The 20,872-nt window shown below is 41.0% G+C and overlaps 1 protein-coding gene across 6 annotated transcripts in view; it reads left to right on the top strand.

The window, feature by feature from the left end:
- The window catches only part of DCBLD2 (discoidin, CUB and LCCL domain containing 2), a 168,889-nt gene that overhangs the window by 61,153 nt on the left and 86,864 nt on the right, over nucleotides 1-20,872 (top strand). For 2 of the 6 annotated variants that reach the window (XM_060297957.2, XM_030861010.3), the window contains exon 1: nucleotides 14,995-15,655. The exons of 2 other annotated variants lie outside the window; for them this stretch is intronic. In XM_060297957.2, the coding sequence (XP_060153940.1) occupies nucleotides 15,436-15,655 (220 nt within the window). In that variant the 5' untranslated portion in view covers nucleotides 14,995-15,435. Of the gene's footprint in view, nucleotides 1-14,994; nucleotides 15,656-15,757; nucleotides 15,777-16,010; nucleotides 16,058-20,872 lie in introns of those variants that run through there. 2 more of the 6 variants (XM_060297960.1, XM_060297956.1) reach the window with 2 other exon arrangements.

The raw sequence follows: 20,872 nt of genomic DNA, 5'->3' as shown, positions 1-20,872 counted from the left end.
ACCTAGTAATCTGAAATATTTGGCATGTGATTTTTGAGCAAAAAAACCACAGTTGTTTTCTTCCCTCCTTTTAGCCCTAACTCTCTGAAACTCTCCTTTAGTTTTCCTAATCTTATTCATGGATACCAATCGTCTTCTCCACATTCCAGTCAGGGGAGTGGATTCACAGACAGAAACAATCTTTCTAAAATGCTGTGATTATGAAGAGAGACAGAGCTCTCCTTTCAAAGCCCCTTGCTTGAAGTAACCATAATCACACTGCGGTTCTGTGATGTTGATAACCAAATCAAATACCCTCCTCTCCTTGAGTCAGAAAAAATATCTTGCTATTTATGATGTATATAAATAACAGCTACAAAATTGAATATGACACACATGCATGTGAGGATAAAAGAGAAAACTGAAGCTTGGGTATCTTCACAGTCCTGAGACTAGGTTGATAGAATGACAATGTAAGACAAAAGGAGACTCTGTAGGTAGATAGGAAAAGGACTGGGGTAATATCAAAAGTATGGTATGGTACAGGCCCCTATCAGAGCAGATGCAAACCTTAGGCCTCGTACTGGCCCTAGAGGGCCTCCAGCCATGCCAAGGCCATCCTGTTTAGATGCTGGAGAGTAGAAGGGGTAGGGAGCGGTCTGGAGAGTCCTAGGGGAGGTGCCATGATAGTGAGGGTGCATTGGCTACTCATTTACTGAATAGAAATATCCCATACAGAGCTTCTACCCTCAAAGGTGTGAACGTGCTACACATCAGCCTGGAGAAAGAGAAAGGTAGGTGATCAGACACCCGAGAGTACCCAGGACAGTCCAGTTTGTACTTGTTATTCCAGTGTCATTATCAATAGCTCCTTCTTAGAGAATCATGTTTGGTCTTTGTGTCCTTGTATTAGGATGACCATATGATATATTTTAAAGTGTCCTTGATTGGACAGTATATGATACGGTCACCCTAATAAAAGGACACAAAGACAAATTATCGTTCTCTTTGAAGCAAGAAGTCACAGGCAGGGGAAGACCTTGGCATCCGAACAGAGAAAAAAATGGTAACAGAGAAAATATCCCTACTAATCGCCCAGCAAAAACTGTGGGTATATGAATGTCAGTTTTCAAGGTAATCTAGGGATTCAAGGACACAGCCAAAGACAGCCCAGGATAACAGGGCTGCCAACAGATGCCACTGCCAAAGCTCCAGGAAAAGTAAGAGCTGGAGGAAAGGCAAAATACACAGGGAAACTTGGCAAGAGACTCCTTCGGCTACAATAAGCAAAACAAAAGACAACCCAAAGAATGGCTTGGGCTGCTTTGTATGGCCTTGGAGGCCGTGCACCACCCAGCGACAAGGGTGCCATCCCACAGACTACGATGAGAATGCCACTCTCTAGAGTTGAACAATACACAATCTACACGTGGCAGCCTCAAGAGTAGCATTATTCCAGCTTCTCTGTGCCCACAGAGAATATAATTTTTGATATGCACACTTTTAATTAATTACATGTCTTTTCTAAAATCCCTACAGTCTGTTCAATCATTCATATGGTTTATTCAGGTTATGTGCCAAGAAGTCCATGGTATTCATTACTTGGCAGCCTTGAAGAAAGGTAATCTCTCCATCGCACCATCAAGGAACAAAGTATATCATACACTGCATTTAAAAAATAAGGAAGGGCCTTCCCTGCTGGCGCAGTGTTTAAGAATCTGCCTGCCAATTCAGAGGACACAGGTTCGATCCCTGGTCCGGGAAGATCCCACATGCCACGGAGCGTCTAAGCCCATGCACCACAACTACTGAGCCTGTGCTCTAGAGCCTGCGAGCCACAACTACTGAGCCTGCGCACCGCAACTACTGAAACCCGCGCGCCTGGAGCCCGTGCTTTGCAATAAGAGAAGCCACTGCAATGAGAAGCCTGCGCACTGCAGTGAAGAGTAGCCCTCACTCACCATAACTAGAGGAAGCCCATGTGCAGCAACAAACGTGCAACACAGCCAGAAATAAAGTTAAATTAAAAAAAAACAAATTAAATAAAAAAACAAATAAGATAAAGTGGTGAAAAAAGATTCATTAGGGATTCTCCCACACTGTGGGAAAATTCATAAAATACATTCTTATTAGTTCACAGGCCCTATCACTGCCTTTGTATAATATTCTTTTGCTTGACAATTAAAGACCATCACATGTTAAATGGTGGGCAAGGATAGTCAAGGAGATTGCATTTATTATAATCCTGATATCGTTAAAACAGGCATCTTTCAAATCATCATGGAAAATAAATATAGTACTAGTATATTCCAAACTCTCTCACAGACAACAGGTACAAATGAGGAATTCATTTACATTAATACCCACAAATTACAATGTCTTCAAGCCCCTCCTTTTGTTGCTAGAACTAAATGGAGAAATAAAATTTTCTTTGACAAAAGGGTCAGGGGTGGCTGAATTAAAATGTAAATGAGGGATCTTAATGATCTAAAATGATTTTTTTTTTTTTTTTTTTTTTTTTTTTGCCGTATGCGGTCCTCTCACTGTTGTGGCCTCTCCCACCGCGGAGCACAGGCTCCGGACGCGCAGGCCCAGCGGCCATGGCTCATGGGCCCAGCCACTCTGCAGCATGTGGGATCCTCCCGGACGGGGGCACAAACCCGCGTCCCCTGCATCGGCAGGCGGACTCCCAACCACTGCACCACCAGGGAAGCCCTAAAATGATATTTTGACAGTTGTCAGGAGGTGGAAAAAAAACAGTATAGTTTGTATGGTAGCTAGTAACTCTTAAGATCATACTTTGCATGTTCCCACCTTCATGCCTTTGTCTACACCATTCTCTTCTCTGATCATGTCCTAACCTTTCAACCTACTGAAATCCTGTTAATCCCCAAGGCCTCTTCTCTGAAGCTTTTCCAGATTCCTCCAACAAAATACAATGTCTCCAACCACTGCATCTACACCTATTTCATGGTATGCACAGGACTCCACTTTGTATCACATATATTTGTATGGCTGTCCAGTCATCTCTAATAAACTTCCCAAACTTATGAGAGAGCCATTCTTTATTCATATTTGTATCTTACTATAGTATTGAGAGGAATATGCTTAAACATATTATAAATGACTTAATATTCATTTAATCAGATTAGGAAATAGGGAATAGCAGTCTTTAATTCTATATTCAGCATTCATGAAAGCAACTCTTATGCCAATTTACAACAAAATCTTTTCAATACACAGTCATCTTAGAATATGTTCACTGTGGACCTGCCTTATGTTTTGTTTCGGCAGGGTTGTGGTGCTTCCCTCCCCACACACATACACATCAGTTAGGATTGCATTTGGTTGCAAATAACAGGAACCTGAATATGTAGACTTTACTAAATAGGGGTTTATTTTTTATTTTTTCCTGTAACATGGGCTTTAGGACAGAAACTAGTGGCAAAACCTGGAAATAGAAGGGTGGTACCTAGAATCTAAAAAAGAAGACAGTTTTTCTGAGTCAAAAGCGTCACGATTCTTTCATTGATACATTATTAATTCACCAAACTTTTATTGAAAACCTACTGTGGTGCTGTCTACTGGCAAGAGACACTAAAATTAGTATAAAATAGTCCATGATCTCTAGCAACAAAAATTTAGTAACTTAGAATGTAAGCATGTGTGTAGAATGACAATCACAGTTAAGCCTGGATCTTAAGATCCCTGTGATCTTAAAGCAATGGTCTATGGATCACTTCACAGTAAGGTTTAAGGAAAAAAAATGAAGCTCCCAGAAGGGATTCTCGAAAACCTTTAACCTAGGCTAAGAGAAGCCAACAGTGTAAAGTGATATTTGTGATTTCCAGTAACTTTTCATAGTTTGTACCATGCCATTTATTCACACTGTGGGGAGTTGTAGGTGGACTTCACACAACTGGATGTAGCAAAGCAGCTGAAAGCATGGAGGAGGGAAGGAGGTGGGGCAAAGGAGAGACACAAGCATGACTTTTGACAGAGAAATTGTTCCTTTTGGGGTTATGGTAGTGAAGGGTTATTCTAAGATCTACTGGTAGTTGAAAAGAAATGCCATCAGGACCTAGTTTATTTTATCACAGAATTCTCATATGTTTCATTAGAAAATTTCACAGTTTTGTTGTCAGACTGACTCAGTGGAAAAGAGCTTGCCACTTAGGTTGGCACCAAGTCAGTACATGCTCTCGCCCACCTAGTAAGTGGCTATTAAAATGCAAACAGAGCATTGGGACTCCAGGGATATAGGATGAAAGTACCCACTGACCAAGCCTGCTTCACTGAGATCCTCATCAGGCCCAAGACAAAATTTAAGTAGCATAGTACTGGCATGGGAGAATGTTCCAGAATCTCAGAAAGTTTCAGAACATTTCATTTATTTTTATTTATTTATTTATTTATTTATTTTTGTGGTACGCGGGCCTCTCACTGCTGTGGCCTCTCCCGTTGCGGAGCCCAGGCTCCGGACGCGCAGGCCCAGCGGCCATGGCTCACTGGCCCAGCCTCTCCGTGGCATGTGGGATCCTCCCGGACCGGGGCACGAACCCGTGTCCCCTGCATCGGCAGGCAGACTCCCAACCACTGCGCCACCAGGGAAGCCCTCATTTATTTTTTAGATACACATTGTGGCTTGGTCTTTGGAATTGTGAAAGCAGGATGGTGAAAGGGCACTAGAGTCCTGTAGTTCAATATGTAGACTTTCATTTATTTACCGCCTCTCCCCCCATTTTCAGCTCTGATTCTTAAATTCCAGCCCTTCTGCCTGATAGTCCCTCAATTTACAAAACTCTAGCCCTTGTCCTTATTGGCATATACTTTCCTAATTCTTCTAATGTCATTTTAATATCATTTTGAGGCGGGAATAAACACTTGTGGTCAATCCACCACTTTCTTTTGTTTGTTTTGCGGTACGCGGGCCTCTCACTGTTGTGGCCTCTCCCGTTGCGCAGCACAGGCTCCGGACGCGCAGGCTCAGCGGCCATGGCTCACGGGCCCAGCCCCTTCGCGGCATGTGGGATCCTCCTGGACCAGGGCACGAACCCGTGTCCCCTGCATCGGCAGGCGGACTCTCAACCACTGCGCCACCAGGGATGTCCAATCCACCATTTTTAACTGGAAATTAATCTCTCAGAATCTTTAATCCCTTGTGGGACTCCGTTCGGCAAAGATTAAGGAATGCCAATACATTCTCTGAACACTAAATTCAATGCTATACAACTCCAGGACCTGGGCTTGTGCACCTTTCAAAATATTCAAGACAAATTTTTTATGAACTTTCAGAAAATACAAGAGATAAAATGGACATTTACGAGCACAGTTTTCAAAATAACCATCTGTATCAAATGACAATTTTGTAACAAAAAAATTAAAATGCACTTTTATTAGGTACTTGTTGCCTGTTGGTAGCAGGCTTTAGAAAATATCTAGGTCACTGAGTGATATAAGCAAAATTCTCAGAATAATATGGAGGCAGTGTGGTCAAGCGGAAAAAACACGATCGCTCACATGAGGCAGGCTTGGAATCTCAACCCAGCTAAGTCCTGGCCTAATCACACTGAACCAGTGTGTCCACGTGTGAATAACTATAGTTCACTGAGATGCCATGAAACATCAATAACATGTAAAATGCCTAGTAGAGGTAGATGCTCACGAAATGTGAGTCCCCTTCTCTTCCTCTTCTGGCTGAGGTCCCTGATCATGGGAGGTGACCCAGTATTAGAGTACATGATTCTTCAGTTGCTGTAGGGAAGTACCTCATCCTGATCACAAACAGCCTTATGATGAATCCTGGTGACAGGAAATTGTGTGCAACTAATTCCTACCATGAGAAAGCTGTACCCACTGTGACAGGCAAGCTGCTTGCTGGAGACCGAGGGGCCCATTAAGCAAGCACTGCATCTGACCTGTTGCCGGGGTTTTAGACACTGCCCTGCAGCCTGGCTTGCTGCCCATTGCTCCTGGCGGCTGTGAATCAACATTGTGACAGAGAGGGCACTGGGTCAACTACATTCCATTAACGGATCAAAGTGTTTTCTTTTAGACTCTTACAGCAAAGCAGATAGAAGATGGAAGATATACAGCTTAGAGTGGACACAAGCTTGGCAGAAACAGACATATAAGGATTTTTCAGCATAAATCTGAAAAAGCCAAAGACCCTAACGAACTCACACTGCCTGGTTGTCAGAATTAAATCTTCTGGCCCAATGGTTCTCAATGTTTTCCCCACCACTACTCAAAGGAGTCCACAGGTTTACATAAGGGGGCTCTCAGAACTTGTGAAGCCCCATCAGGTGATTCTGTTGGAACTCACCAACTCAGTAGAGTAGCTCATTTATTCCACAGTCCAGGAAATTGTGTCATAATTTTTATGCAGCTTGTTTTTAAATCAATTTGGAAACCTGATGGAGAAAAAATTAGCATTCATTGGTAAGCTGTAGAATTCCGAGTTTTTTACATTTTTTTCAAGGATATTTTACATTCTCAAGATATTATCAATGACAATTCATACTGTCTTCTCCTAAATACAGTTTTCTTATTTATTAGCTACCTCAAGTCCATGAAGATAATTTTTTTTTTTTTTTTTTTGCGGTACGCGGGCCTCTCACTGTTGTGGCCTCTCCCGTTGTGGAGCACAGGCTCCAGACGTGCAGGCCCAGCGGCCATGGCTCACGGGCCTAGGCGCTCCACGGCATGTGGGATCTTCCTGGACCAGGGCACGAACCCGTGTCCCCTGCATCGTCAGGCGGACTCTCAACCACTGCACCACCGGGGAAGCCCCATGAAGATAATTTTTAAAGAAAGATATTTAGAGATTACTCACTTTACCTTTCATGAATGTTAGCCGCCTCTTGTACTGATTTGGTTTGGGAAAATAAAGGTGGGATTTATTTCATATGATAGAATGGAATGAGATTCACAACTATGAAGATGATTCTAGGACTGTGAAAAAAAATCTTGACAGGTAAAGAAGGGCTTAAATTCTCTACACACAGAATATATAGACATACATGTTGGGAAGTAACTTTCAGGAGAGAATATGTGATTACAGATGGGATTTGAGTGAAATATTTTAACAGATCTTTAAACATGGCTTGTTTGTTTCATTTTGTTTTCCATTAGGACACAGATGGTGTTAAAAAGTTTCATTCTGGGCCATGTTTAATTTCTCTAAATGGACAGCTGCCATAAGCATGTATGTTAAGAGTTTGTTCATTAGGAGAGAATTTCAATTTAATTATATACAGTATTGCATGGCTCTCTGTTGGGGATATTATTTTGTAGGTGATTTAATTAATTCCATGCATATGTGACTATCTAACAGTTTCTAGAGTGAGTGGATATACTTATATTGTGATAGGAATTACTTTGTTAATATTATTTTTACATATGTGAATAATCGTACATGACAAAAAGACCAAATTGAATACTGAATTACCTTATGTCTGCTATTTGATTTGGGGGAAATAAAATCACTTTTACTGTTTCAAATCAAACAGCTAAACAAATAGTTAAACTTTATCATTAGATGGGGCTGTTAATATCTGAGCATCTTCCAAATGAGATCTAGGTAAATAGGAAATTCATGATATTTTGTTACTTATGACTTTTTGTAACTTAATAATTTATATATTTTACCAAGGCCTTCTCTCACTCTCCATTTTAGTCAAGTTAGTAGTAGCAAATACAATGATTATATTTATCCAAAATGAATCTACATATTCTCAGATCTACAAATAGGAACTAAGCTTTGATTTAAAGGGATCACCAGTAAATAATGCCATATATATGGTGAGAAAATAGTTTTATTTATTCAAAATTGTATGAGCACTAGGCATGTACTGTCCTTCAAGATTAAAAAAAAAAATTAGCTAGGTCAGGGAGATTATATTCTGCTTTGTTTCTCTCCTAGGAGTTATCTTGGTCTGCAATCAATCCTTCAGAAAAATCCCTCACATTTTCACTTTTGTGCAGTATGTTAACTATGAGCAAAATGATAGTGTATGTCAGTCAAATGTAAAGCATTACTTCTATTGGTATTAAAACCTGATGATTAATGCAGAAGCTCATGGCAAATCAGGTTAATCTGAGCAATATATTATTTCCTTTTAGTCCACAATCTGTCACTTCACAAACCATGGTTAATAGAATGCCCCAAATAAAAAGATCTGTTTAAATGAATATGTATAATATATTCTGCATCTCATTTATATCTTATTGTGTTGAAAGGTAGGCTAACATTAGCTAGTCTGTGAATAGGATATGAAGGAGATGATATACTTGTTTTAGAAGACTTAGGTATTCCTTTTAAACACTAAATTTCCAAAGGCTTGCAATTATTTAAAATATTAGTTCCTATTTTACTGACTTATTGCATTTAAAGAATCTAAATTAGAATTTAATTAAAGGATCCAAAAGGAATCATTGAAAGAAGTAATATGCACATTAAAAACAATCCCTAATAAAGAAGGTGTGGCACATATATACAATGGAATATTACTCAGCCACAAAAATAAATGAAATTGAGTTATTTGTAGTGAGGTGGATGGACTTAGAGTCTGTCATACAGAGTGAATTAAGTCAGAAAGAGAAAAACAAATACCATATGCTAACACATATATATGGAATCTAAAAAAAAAGGTTCTGAAGAACCTAGGGGCAGGACAGGAATAAAGACGCAGATGTAGAGAATGGACTTGAGGACACGGGGAGGGGAAGGGTAAGCTGGGACGAAGTGAGAGAGTGGCATGGACATATATACACTACCAAATGTAAAATAGATCGCTAGTGGGAAGCAGCCGCATAGAACAGGGAGATCAGCTCGGTGCTTTGTGACCACCTAGAGGGGTGGGATAGGGAGGGAGGGAGGGAGATGCAAGAGGAAGGAGATATGGGGATGTATGTATATGTATAGATGATTCACTTTGTTATAAAGCAGAAACTAACACACCATTGTAAAGCAATTACACTCCAATAAAGATGTTAAAAAAAAATAGAAAAAAAAATCCTTAATTCTATTCTCTTGGATCCTAGAAAATAAAAAGTAGAATTATTGTATTATTATTCACTTGTGCTAGTATAATACATGTCAGCTACCTGGATGATTCCAAATCTTCTAGCTTGCTACAATCACCTGGTCCTTTAATACTTCAATAAAATTTTTCGAATATCCTGACTTACCTAGGGACGGAATTCTAGTCTCTGGTCAAGAAATGGGGAGTGGCGTAGCGGTTTAGGTTTCGCCAAATCTCTGGTTCTAGGAGTCTCCTTCTTTCTCTGAATTTTTGATCTCCGCTCTCATTTCACCTCCTGAGGAGGCAGCCCTTTTCCATATAGGATCAGTAAGCTCTACAACCTGATTGTGCCCTGTCCAACTTGTGTGCAACTCCCCTTTTCCCAAAGTTTCACCCAATCTATGCTGTGACTATAGCAAACTTAATGAAGAATTTGGGAGGAAGGTGGTATGGGGGTGGCATATGCCTCAAACAGCTAGAATTATTTATCAAACTACCTTTCAAAGCATCTTTGCATTCCAACCACTGGGGAATTTGCACTATTTCTCGCCTCTCCTCAGCTCCAGCTTCCGTTCAAATCACTGGCCAGTTTTATCTCCTCTGGCCTCCCCCATCTCCTTCCTGGTAAGATCACCCTCCCCCTCCAAGGTCCCATTAGCTCCTTTCACAGAACAGAACTGGAGCTCTTCACCCAGCCCCAGTTCATAAAGGCATTGCTGGGCAGGATAAGCAGGTGTGAGGCATACCCTTTAAACCACACTCCTGCTCAGCACAGACAATGCTGTCCCAGACAGGAATTCTGGAGTCATCAATTTCCTCTCCCCCCCTATAATAGGAAGTGATTTAGGGATTAAGGACTTAGAATTTGGCTGTGAGACGAGAGCGAGCAGCAGACAATGAGAATTTGGAAGAATTGTCAACCTTTATGCATATAACGAGACCTAAACATCTTCTGCTCCAGACAAGGAAACTGAGACCTAAAGAGGTCAGGAGCCTTACTGGAGGTTATATAGCACTTTCAAGTTGTATACAACTGTCTGGTCCAGAACTGTTTCCATGAGCTCATGAAACAGCTCGATTTCTCAGAAGCCAAACAACATTTCATCTCTATATGTTTAATTCTAGACTGTGCTGCCAGCAAAGGTCCCAGAGGAAAGAATACAGGCATATAGAGCAGGGTAGGCAAGCAGCTACTGCACATCTAAATCATATTATTGCAAATACTCTGGTATGTTCAATTTTCAGTTCTCTGGTAACCATTCATGTGTAATTAATCCTCTAATTTCTCGGCATGATGTTGATCTTACGGAGGGCACTTTTCACTTAAATCCTTTGCAGCTTTCATCAGAGATAAAATGTCAAGCTGAAGCCTCCTTGTTCTGACCCAGAAGAAAGTGAACTGGTTAAATTTCTTTTGTTCCTAGAAAAACCAAGGAGGGTGGGTTGGGGAAGGAGAGGTAGAAAGAGAGAGAAATGCTTGTAATGGAGGAAGAGGCAAATGGAAAATGATCACAGCCAGCCATGTTGCTGAAATATGCCAAGAAAAACTATTTAACAGCATTATCCACTAGTAGAAATTCAATATCTTCTATAAATTAGGTTCTAACACTTCTGTCTTAAATTTGCCATAACAGATACCTAAAGAAATAATTTATAAATATCAAGGAAATAGGAGTAATAAACCTGAGAGCTACATTTGACTGACATGACTCACTGAAAGAAGCTTACAAGATAGAAAAATGTATCCAAAGCACTTCCCTTCAGGGAAAAGTAGAAAGTCTCCTCAGCACAATTCAGACATTTAGTAACAATCTTGGTTGTAAACATTTATCCAAACAGTCAACAGGACAAAGAAAATGCTCCTGTGAAAACAGTAACCAGATCTTAGGGCTCTGGTCTTTGAAGTTTGAAATATTTCCCCAGAACTGCCACATTCTTCTTTCTCCTATTCCTCTAAAAGATCACAAAAGTAAATTCTCTTTTGTTCCCTCTTTCTGTTATCCTGCCAAAAATATACACTTACTGATAAAGCCCATCAGTGATTCATTACATACCATCATCCCAAGTTTTCCACTATAAATGCCATATTAAATGAGCCTCTTCTGTTTTATTAATGCATAACAGACATTTAATAGCAATGATGGTGCCAATGATTCTTACTGTAGCATACCACTGAAACCCAGATGTTTCTGTACAGACAGAAGCAAAGACACTAGCCCCCAGGTTCTTTTTCTCCATCTTATTTCCTTAGCAGTGGCAGAGCTGGGATTCATTTGGAAGCAGAAACAGTGGGATGTAACCTTTCTTTTCATATTTCTCCTTTTCTCTACAGATCAATTCCATTTTCTCTATTCCACCACTCATTATCAATTGAGAGAAGAAAGAAAGAATGAGAGAAAGAGGAAGAGAGAGAGGACAAAAAGGGGAGGACAATCTGGGAATTAATTTAGGCTGAGAATCTATACTTATTTTTAAATTTCTTAACATAAACTAAACAAATACATGAAAATAATACACATTTTAATTTTCTTGAATTTCGTATATAACTACCCCACTAAGGCTTTCCTAAAGCCTTAGTCTTCCCCAGAGCCTTCATCCAAAGCATTAATTCATTTACCAGTCAACGAATAGAGTCCACCATGACTCGTACAAGTTATAGTGCACGTGAATGAACTCCTGTGCGGTGAAGACACTGCTCGGTTTGTGTTCTCTTTGTTGGTCTTGTCCCCAAGGAAACCTCTAAAGCACATATCTTTCTAAGACTCTGTAGGAAGGAGCTGGGACCTGGATCTCCTTTGTGGAAGCACTTTAGCTTCTGGGGGTCTCTGGCTGCTATGATGAAGGCCTCCTCTAGACCTATCCACTTTGGGTCCTGATAAGAATCAGTTCTGACCTGGCCCAGGCATCTGGGTCATGTGGGTTAATGGTCCTGGACAAGTACTGCTCCCCCTGTTTCAGCAGATGTCAGCCCCTAAACATACCAAGTCCCAGAGGCAAGGAAGGTGACAAAATTGGCCAGAGCAGCATGTAGGCAGTGAGAAAGTTCACATAAACTAGAATTCCACTCTACCCAGGCATTATCCTAGAAATGAGTGCCTGTTATATTCCACTGGTGTGAAGTCTTACAAGATTTTGGTCTTCTCAGAGCAGTCTTCTGTCATCATTTTTGCAACTTAGTAGAATGACAATGACAAGAAGTGGGGAGAGAATAGAGGCAGAAAGAGCTTCAGTGCCTTCCCACATCTGTGCTATACCTATAATTCCCTCATACAGACAGCAATAGGGCCTCCACAGATGTTCTCTAGCCAGAGTTCTGTTCTCTGTATTTCCAAAGCAAAACCCAGGAAACTGAAGCATAAGAATATCAAAATTGTCAAATGGTATCAGTCACCAAGAATGTCTGATTTCACCTCTGTATAACTCTAATTTGTCTCTTTCTCATCCCCTTCCTGCCACTGACCTCATTTAGAACCTCTTTGCCTATCTATTCTCGACTTTTAATAACCCTTTAAGATACCAAAGGGTCAATAAAACAAGAATGAAAAAAAGGGATGAAAAAATATAAGTGTTCCTACCTCTTGTTTTAGGTATATGTAGGTATACCTAGTCGGGATCTTTTCATCCTCTGTTAACAAGGAATAGAGGCGCCTATGGCCCAGTTTTTCCTGGTCCAGGAAGCCTTCTATAACCTGTTAGCTCACAGGTGAATCCTCTTCCTCTGGTGCAGTTCTATGTAGTCAATAGAATGCCATACTGAGATTCATAATATCTTGTTCTGTCTACCACCTCTGTGACCTCAAGGTTATCACTCAATGCCTGATGAAAGGAATTGTCCAACAAACAAGATGGGTTGTCTCAGAGAGACTATCTATCCGCAGAAGTCCTAGCACATGACTGACGGCCCGCCACATTAGTACATCATGTTCATCAGGCCCAGTACTGAACTCATGATCTTGTCTTCTACTTCCTCCTCCAACCAGTTTCCATTCTCACATTCCCTTGTTGTATGATAGGCACTGCCTTCTACCTAGAAACCTGAGCATCTTCCTCAACTCCTCCTTACTCCCCACATCTAATCAGCACGACATTCATAAATATTCCTTGGAAAGTCTCCCCTTTCCAAGCCCACTGCTACTGCAGTTCAGACTCACCGTCACTCCCTTTAGCTGTACAAAATCACTGGACCAGTCTCCAGACTGGCTCTTCCTGGCCTCCAGAATTGCTCTTCCTCCAGCCCATTCCTCACCTACCTGTCTGGTTGAGCTTCCTAAAATAAAAATTTGATAATGTCACTCTTTCTTAGAGCCCTTTAGTTGTTTCTTAATGTTACTAAATAAAATCCTGACTTCGTAGCCTGTCTTAGGTCTTGCCCCTACCCACTTTTACACACTAGTCTTCAGTTACTCCCATTAAGTCAGCAATTGTTCACCCCATTCCGCTCCATCAGCACCATTCACATGGTGCCTGTAAGCCAGCCTACTTGCCTCTGGCCTGAGATCACCTTCCTCACTTTGTCGTCGCATTCAAGACTCTGCTGGAGTTTCATCCTCACTGTGATGGGTCCCTTGAACTCCTTCCACTGTGGTACTGTGGCATGAGTCCACACCTCCAGCGTGGCACTGATAGAAATAGATTTGTTTATATGTTCGCCTCCCCCGCAGAACGTAGGCTCCTCTGATTGAACTTTGTTTGCCCACTGTCTACTTTAGGTCTTAAGCATAATAGGGTTTAATAGGCATCTAATAAATGCTTATTTAAGAAATTTGGTAGAAGGGTTCAGTGTATGAGGGGTCAGCAGGAGAACTGAAAAAGATGACCTTCAAAGTCCTTTCGAATTCTCAGATTTTCATTTGAGGATATTAGTCCCTTCCATAGTTTTGAAATCACATCTACTTATGACCCTCACCCATGACTTCGAGGTACTTCTCAACCTGAGCTTTAGACTAAAATGTCCACCTGCCTGTTATGTAACTTCACACACAAGCTAGTGGATATCTCAAATACATTTCAGTATGTCCAAAATTAACTCACTTGCTCACACAATCTGACCCACCTTTCCTGTTTATTAATGACACCATCCTCCTCCTAGAGGCCCATGTTAAGAACATCCAGATGGCACCTTTCTCCTAAAACTAATCTCCACCTAGTCCTGTGGATTCCCCTTTCCCCAAACCAGTTCTTTTTTGTCACTCCATCCCTCTCACAGTCTCCATCAGATTACCTGTGACTCTGATTAGTATTTATTTTATTCTGACTTTCATGATGTATTTCCATCTCTGTCCCAATACAAGATACTGGAAGGTTTCTGTATTATGACTGCAAATCCCACAACTCTTAGCAAAGGGTTTGCAGGTAGACAGCAGGTGTTCAACAAGTCTTGGTAGAATCGCTCAATGCATGTTAGGATGTTAGGTTTAAATTGCTTTAGGGGCATGTATCTTGTTATATACTTTTTTGTCCCCCCCCCAATAGTAAATATAGTAAAAGGCATAGGAAGCAGGAAATACATATATTTTTAAAATTGAACACTGTATCTGGAGTTGCTGCAACAACTGGCTGTAGTTTTAATAAAAAAACACTCTCTGCTATTGAAAAAAAAAGTCCCTTAGACTCAGCTCCCAGCTGAAACCAGCCAGGATCCCGGTTTCCCACCCCTTCCAGTGGCCTGATGTGCGGCGGGGGAGGAGCAATGGGCAAGCTGGGCCCGAGGAGCAGGGAAGAGCGAGCTGGGGGAAGTCCCGGAAGTCATTGACCAGAGCAAGCAGCCGCCTCAGCCGGATCAGCTTGGGCTGTGGTCCCAACAATAACAGGAGCGCGGGCCGGGCGAGGGCTGCCGGGGGCCCGAGTTTGGGGGCGGAACCCGGATTGGGGGGGCGGGTGGGACGCTTCCCAAGGCCGCAGTGATTGGAGGAGAGAGATGAGGGGCGGTGGAGCTCGAGGAGTGGGCCGCGGAGCTAACGGGTCGACCGAGGAGAGAGCGTGTTGATTGGGTGACGCAGAGGGAGACGGACCAGAGCCGACCGAGGATTGGCCGTGGCGGGCTGTGAAGGCGTGGCCAGCGCGCGCGAGAGGGAGCGCGAGGGAGCGGGCGACCGCCCTGCCAGCTAGCCGGAGTCCGGGGCGAGCGCGGCGGGCAGGGGTCGGGTTGAGGAACGCGGCGCGGGAGGCGCGTCCCCCAGCTGCCCTCCGCGGCTCGAGCACCCCACTTCCTTCCCTCCCCTCCCTTGCGCTCCGGCCTGGGGTCTCCGGGCGGGGAGCGGAGGGAAGGGACGAAGGAGGAGGAGGTTTCGCGGAGTGAGGGGCGGAGGGGGTCCCGGAGCGGGGCGAAGCGCGCGCTGCCTCTCACTCTCCTGCCGCTGCCTTTGCCTCCTCGCCCGGTGCCGCGGCCCCGGGGCGCCCGCACTATGCAGGCGGACTGCCGGCCGCCGCGATGGCGAGCCGGGCGGTGGTGAGAGCCGGGCACAGCCCTCATCGTTTCCTAGTCCGGGCCGCGGCCGCCGCCCCCGCCCGGGCCGCGATCCCCCTCTCCCGCTCCTACCCCCTCCCTCCCCGCTCCAACTCCTCCTCCCCCTCCTCCTTCCCCATGCCTCTGTTCCTCCTCCTCTTACTTATCTTGCTCCTGCTGCTCGAGGACGCCGGAGCCCAGCAAGGTGAGTGGTTCCCGAGGAGTGCGCGGCGCGCGGAGCCCCGGGTGGGGGCGGGGGGGGGGCGTCGAGGGAGCCTCCTGGGCGCCGGGTGTCCGGGCCGTTAATGAATCTGCAGACGCGCGGGGTAGGTGCGGTGCGCTTCGGTGCGTGGCCAGACCTGGCCCCGCACTCGCTGGGTTGAGTTGATGAGATGGGCTGTCTGTTGTCCCCCAAGTTGGCGCGGCTTTACTTTTGGGGAATCCCATTCATTTTTCTGAAAAGAGGGAATTGAGACTTTGCTGTGAAGGCCTCCTTTTGGGTATTGTATTCTTCTACTGGGGAAAGTCTTGGAGAGGAAAAGAAGTTTTGGAGATGCGACCCCTAATGTTAAGCTAAATGGATGGATGGACAGAGTAGAAATGCAAGGTAATTAAATAGCATTTAAATCCATTGAAGGCAAGTGATGATAATTATCATCTTTTGTCAATGTGCTCAGGTTCAAAATCGAATGAAGTTTATTCTGGTTATCTTTGAGTGTTGGATTTAGAACATGCTCTTTGCAATCCCTGCCTATTCAGGATGGTGGTCTAGATTGCCTGGGTCAGACACTGGGTCTGGGACCCAAAGCAGCGTACTCTTGCCCAAATGGAGCGTTCCGTGTTAAAAGGGCAAGCCCTTACAGAAAGTGACAAAACTTTTTTCCGTTAACAATCCTTGAAAAAAAAACTTTACTGAATACTCATAATGGAAAGAGAATACCAGGCTGATTTCCTCCCCTTTTTAAGTACTTTTTTCAGGCAGCGAAAAGCAATTTTTGAAAGAGTTTGGCATCAGTTATTGAACACGTTTTTCCATTGCATTTCACTGCATTTTATTGCAGTGAGAGGGATAAGGATTGGATTGTTACTTATCGCTGGGAAGGGTTTTGGGTTTTGGGTTTTGGTTGATCTCCACATTTAAGTCCAGCTTAATGTTGCTCTCATGGTTTTCAGTAAAGTATGGAATCATGGCCATAAGCCTGTCATTATGAAGATGCTGAAACTTTGACAGGCATGTGGAAATAAAATGTAAATGGGAAAAATGTATTTGGTAAACTGACCTCTTTCAGATCTAGGCAGCATTCAGGTTTCAGTTAGATCATCTCCTTAAACGAATTCTTGAACATCAGCATTTAATAAATTAGTGTGAAATCCTTTCCTCCATTTAAGTTTTAGAACCTGTGCTTCTATTTTTCTCCTAGTAGAAAAAGCAAAACAGGCTTATACATGGCTAACACTGATTGATTGGGTCTTACTTTGTGGCAGGCACAGCCCTAAGTGATTTATGTCTATTAACTCACTTAATCCTCACCACAGCCATCTGAGATAAGTATTGTTATTCCATTTCAAATATAAGGAAACTAAGACACACAAAAAATAAGGTACCTTGATACAGAACTCTACATAACCAGAATATTCTGACCATTTTGCTTATTTCAAGATCTGAAACTGTTTATATCATGTTTAAAAAATAATCTTGGAACAGTATAGAACCAGTTAAATGTCTCCCCTCCAAATGAGATAATTGCCTTGCTTTTAGAATTTCTTAAACCTGGTCTAATTAAACATGCAACATTACCTTATTTTTTTAAGTTTAATTTCAGTTTTTACCAAAGCATTTTAACATGGTTCTCTTTCACAGTGTCATGTTATATAAACATCAATGTAGATGAACACAAATAGAAATGATGCTGGTAATTTAAAAGACCTGATTTCTAGTCCACCTGTTTATTGGGTAAATTTTTAAAAATCATTTAATTTCTTTGTACCTCAGTTTTTTACATCAGTGATAAGAGAATATATACCTATTTCCTAGCTTGATGAAAATGAAATGCTAGTACACAGGAGTTTTGAAAAGGGTAAAGTACAAATAGCTATAACTGATTATCATTGTTAATCTTTTTTTTTTAATTTTTAAAAAATTTTTGGCTGCGTTGGATCTTTGTTGCTGCGTGCAGGCTTTCTCTAGTTGCGGCGAGCAGGGGCTACTCTTAGTTGTGGTACGCGGGCTTCTCATTGCGGTGGCTTTTCTTGTTGTGGAGCACGGGCTCTAGGTGCGCGGGCTTCAGTAGTTGTGACACGTGGGCTCAGTAGTTGTGGCTCGTGGGCTCTACAGTGCAGGCTCAGTAGTTGTGGCGCACGGGCTTAGTTGCTCCATGGCATGTGAGATCTTCCCGGACCAGAGCTTGAACCCGTGTCCCCTGCATTGGCAGGCGAATTCTTAACCACTGCACCACCAAGGAAGAACCTATCATTGTTAATCTTGAGCTTACTAAATTGATAAAGTAAGGGCCATTTAGGTATACATTGCCTGAAAACTCAGGAATCGTATAGGATTTGAATTCCCTAATTTTTAAAAATTATATTTCTTACCCAAAGAACCCTGATGCGGTCTGTGGTGGAACTGCAGTCAGTGTTACTAGTCTAACAGATGTGCTTTAGGGTCCACTGGGATTCTTCACATAACCTAGAAAGAAGTCAAATTTCAAAATGAGAAGCAGTGCTTTAAAAAGCCTATAGAATTTTTAATAATGGGAATGTCTGCAATATTGTAATGTTAAGTTACAAGCTGGAGTTTTTACTCTCCTTTATAAGAAGTCTTGGTAAGAAGTCTGGAAGGATATAATTTTAGAAAAAGATAACAGTTGTCTTTTGATGGTAGAGTTGTAGATAATTTCTTTATGCTTTTCCAGATGTTCTGCAATTTACATATAGTCACAATAAAAAATAAGCTGTGAAAGAATGTGTTGTGATATATAGATTTCTTTTTTCACTTAGCTAGCCTAGGTAGAAATGCATTGAATGTGTATGCTGAGGTAGAACTGTGCTTCAGGATTTTTTTTTAATCTTTCAGACATCATTTTGAAGTAGCAGAAGATACTACACTCATTCCAATTAATGCCGTACATACATAGCTATTCCTCAGCAGATTTTCTGCTGACCAAGTGTTTTTTTCTTTTTATTTGGCCCAGAATAAAATTTATCATTGGTCTGAAAACTTGTCAACCTTTCACAACAGAGATGTATTTTAACCAACCTTATTTCATTAATATATGTATAAATTCTGTTTATTCACACCTGTTTAACTATGATGGTGTTTTAGGCATGGCTTGTATTTGTGTATTTTGAGTTCTAAGTTTGATATTAAATTTATCTTCAAAGTCTTTTTCTTTTTTATTGAAAGCATTTTTTCCGGTCGAATGTATGTCTTTCTAAAAAACTTAAATTTGTGGAGCTTATTATGCTGATTGCCTATTTGTTACCGTAATAAATTAACTTAATAGGAAGTTGAGGGTCTACTGTGAATGAATTTAAGTCTCTGGTTTACATTATGACTGTAGGAATTTGTGTCACCTCATCTTAGGAGTTCAGCTTCCTCATTTGTGTCATGGAGGGTTTGCCTACCTTCTGGGTTAGAGTATTATTTGAATGTGGTAAAATATCAGAGGGATTAATTTTAAAAATCCATTGAGACTGACTTTATTCCTATTAACATGAAATGTTTGTGAAGGTAGTGATTTTTGTTGGCTAATTTATCAAACAAATCAGTTTCTTTCTTAAAAAGAATCATTCAATTTCACAATGATATTTGAACTAATGTGTGAAAAAAATATACAGTCTGTCAAGTAGTGCCTTTATTTGCTTGTGATGTGGGGAAATAGTTTTTGAACACTATTTGTGAATTGTCAGAAATGAAGAACATGTCCCTCTGCAAAGAACGTTTGTGATTATTAGTAATATTGACATTGTTAATTTAGAATTTTCCGTTATCTTTTTTTAGGTCTGATAAAACATTAGGGCTCTTATATGTACTTACTGTTCAGAGGCAAAAATCAGAGCATCCTTTTTCTGCTATATTTCTGATTAATTTTACATAGTGAAAGTTAGAAATATAGCACGTATTCCATATGTGTTAATGATCAGATTTTAAATCCACATTTTAAAAACTTGTAAATGAAAAATTAATTGTAAAATTACATGTTAATGATTTTTAGGTAGATTTCCCAATGTTATCAGCAGAGAGAAAACTTTATTTCCCTCTGGAAATAGTTAATAGTTCTATTTGAACATCTAAGCTTCATTCTAGAAGACCAACATTAAAAAAAAAAAACTTAAAGTAGTGAAATGGGTATGAGTTAAAGTACCAGAACTAAAACACAAATGAATTAATTAATTTCCAAAAAGAAAGAATCAGATAGTATGATAAGGAAAGGCTAGATTTACATAGAGTTAGATTTTAAATTTAGGACTATACTTTACAAAATGAACCTGGGGTGTGAAAGCTCAGGTGGTAATACTGGGTATTAATTGAATGCATGCAAGTAGTTTCCACTTCCACTTCTTGACTAGTTGGAAAGATGTGGAATGATGACATAAAATTATAAGGATCAGGAAAAGCTTTGTAGAGATAGTGATATTTGCTAAATGTAAATAGTGATATTTGCTAAATGTGATTGTTGAAATATGAAGTGAGACAGCTTGGCAGTTTTTCTTGTGTTGCTCATGGATTCAGTTTACTTTATAACAACCTTATGGCCTTAGCACTTTATTTATTTTAAAAATATTGTACAGATAACAATTATATAACAATTACTCAAAACCAAAAACTTAACTAATAATTATCCACAGTCCTACCCCCTTATCTATCCATTTATAATTTTTGTCTTCCTTTCTAGTGCATATTCACATACCTACATAATCTTATGTGGTTGTAATTTTAATAGTGTGGTGTTAAGTTCTGTAGACATATCATGTTAAAATTAATTTGTAGGCTGATTTAGCACACAGAAGCATACTTTGAAAATACAGCAAGACAAAAATTTCAAAATCTAAAAATTTTTCACAGGACATTCATTATTTGTGAAGTAATTATTATATTGTTTAGAACTGCTATTACGTTATTTTCTTTATTTGATTAAATTCTTCATTCAGGATAGGACCTTTGAGAAAGTATGTCAGTTCAAAGTATTAGTTTAGAAACACATAATGCTAATTTTCCAGGTCCTTATGTGGATTAAATCAGTATACTCCCATGAGGACAAAAAATACAGATATTCAAGTAAACTAGAATTTAATGAATGCCAGTGTCCACTGAAGCAGATGGTGTAATGGGGTGATCTGAAAACGTTGCCAGAACATCACCTACTAGGTCCACCTGCACTCTAAAGGATATGTAGTTGAAAGAAGAACTTTGGTTAGCTGC

Source organism: Globicephala melas, chromosome 4 (assembly GCF_963455315.2).
Source record: "Globicephala melas chromosome 4, mGloMel1.2, whole genome shotgun sequence".
NCBI classification, from domain to species: domain Eukaryota; kingdom Metazoa; phylum Chordata; class Mammalia; order Artiodactyla; family Delphinidae; genus Globicephala; species Globicephala melas.
This window is presented reverse-complemented; position numbering and strand designations above follow the sequence as displayed.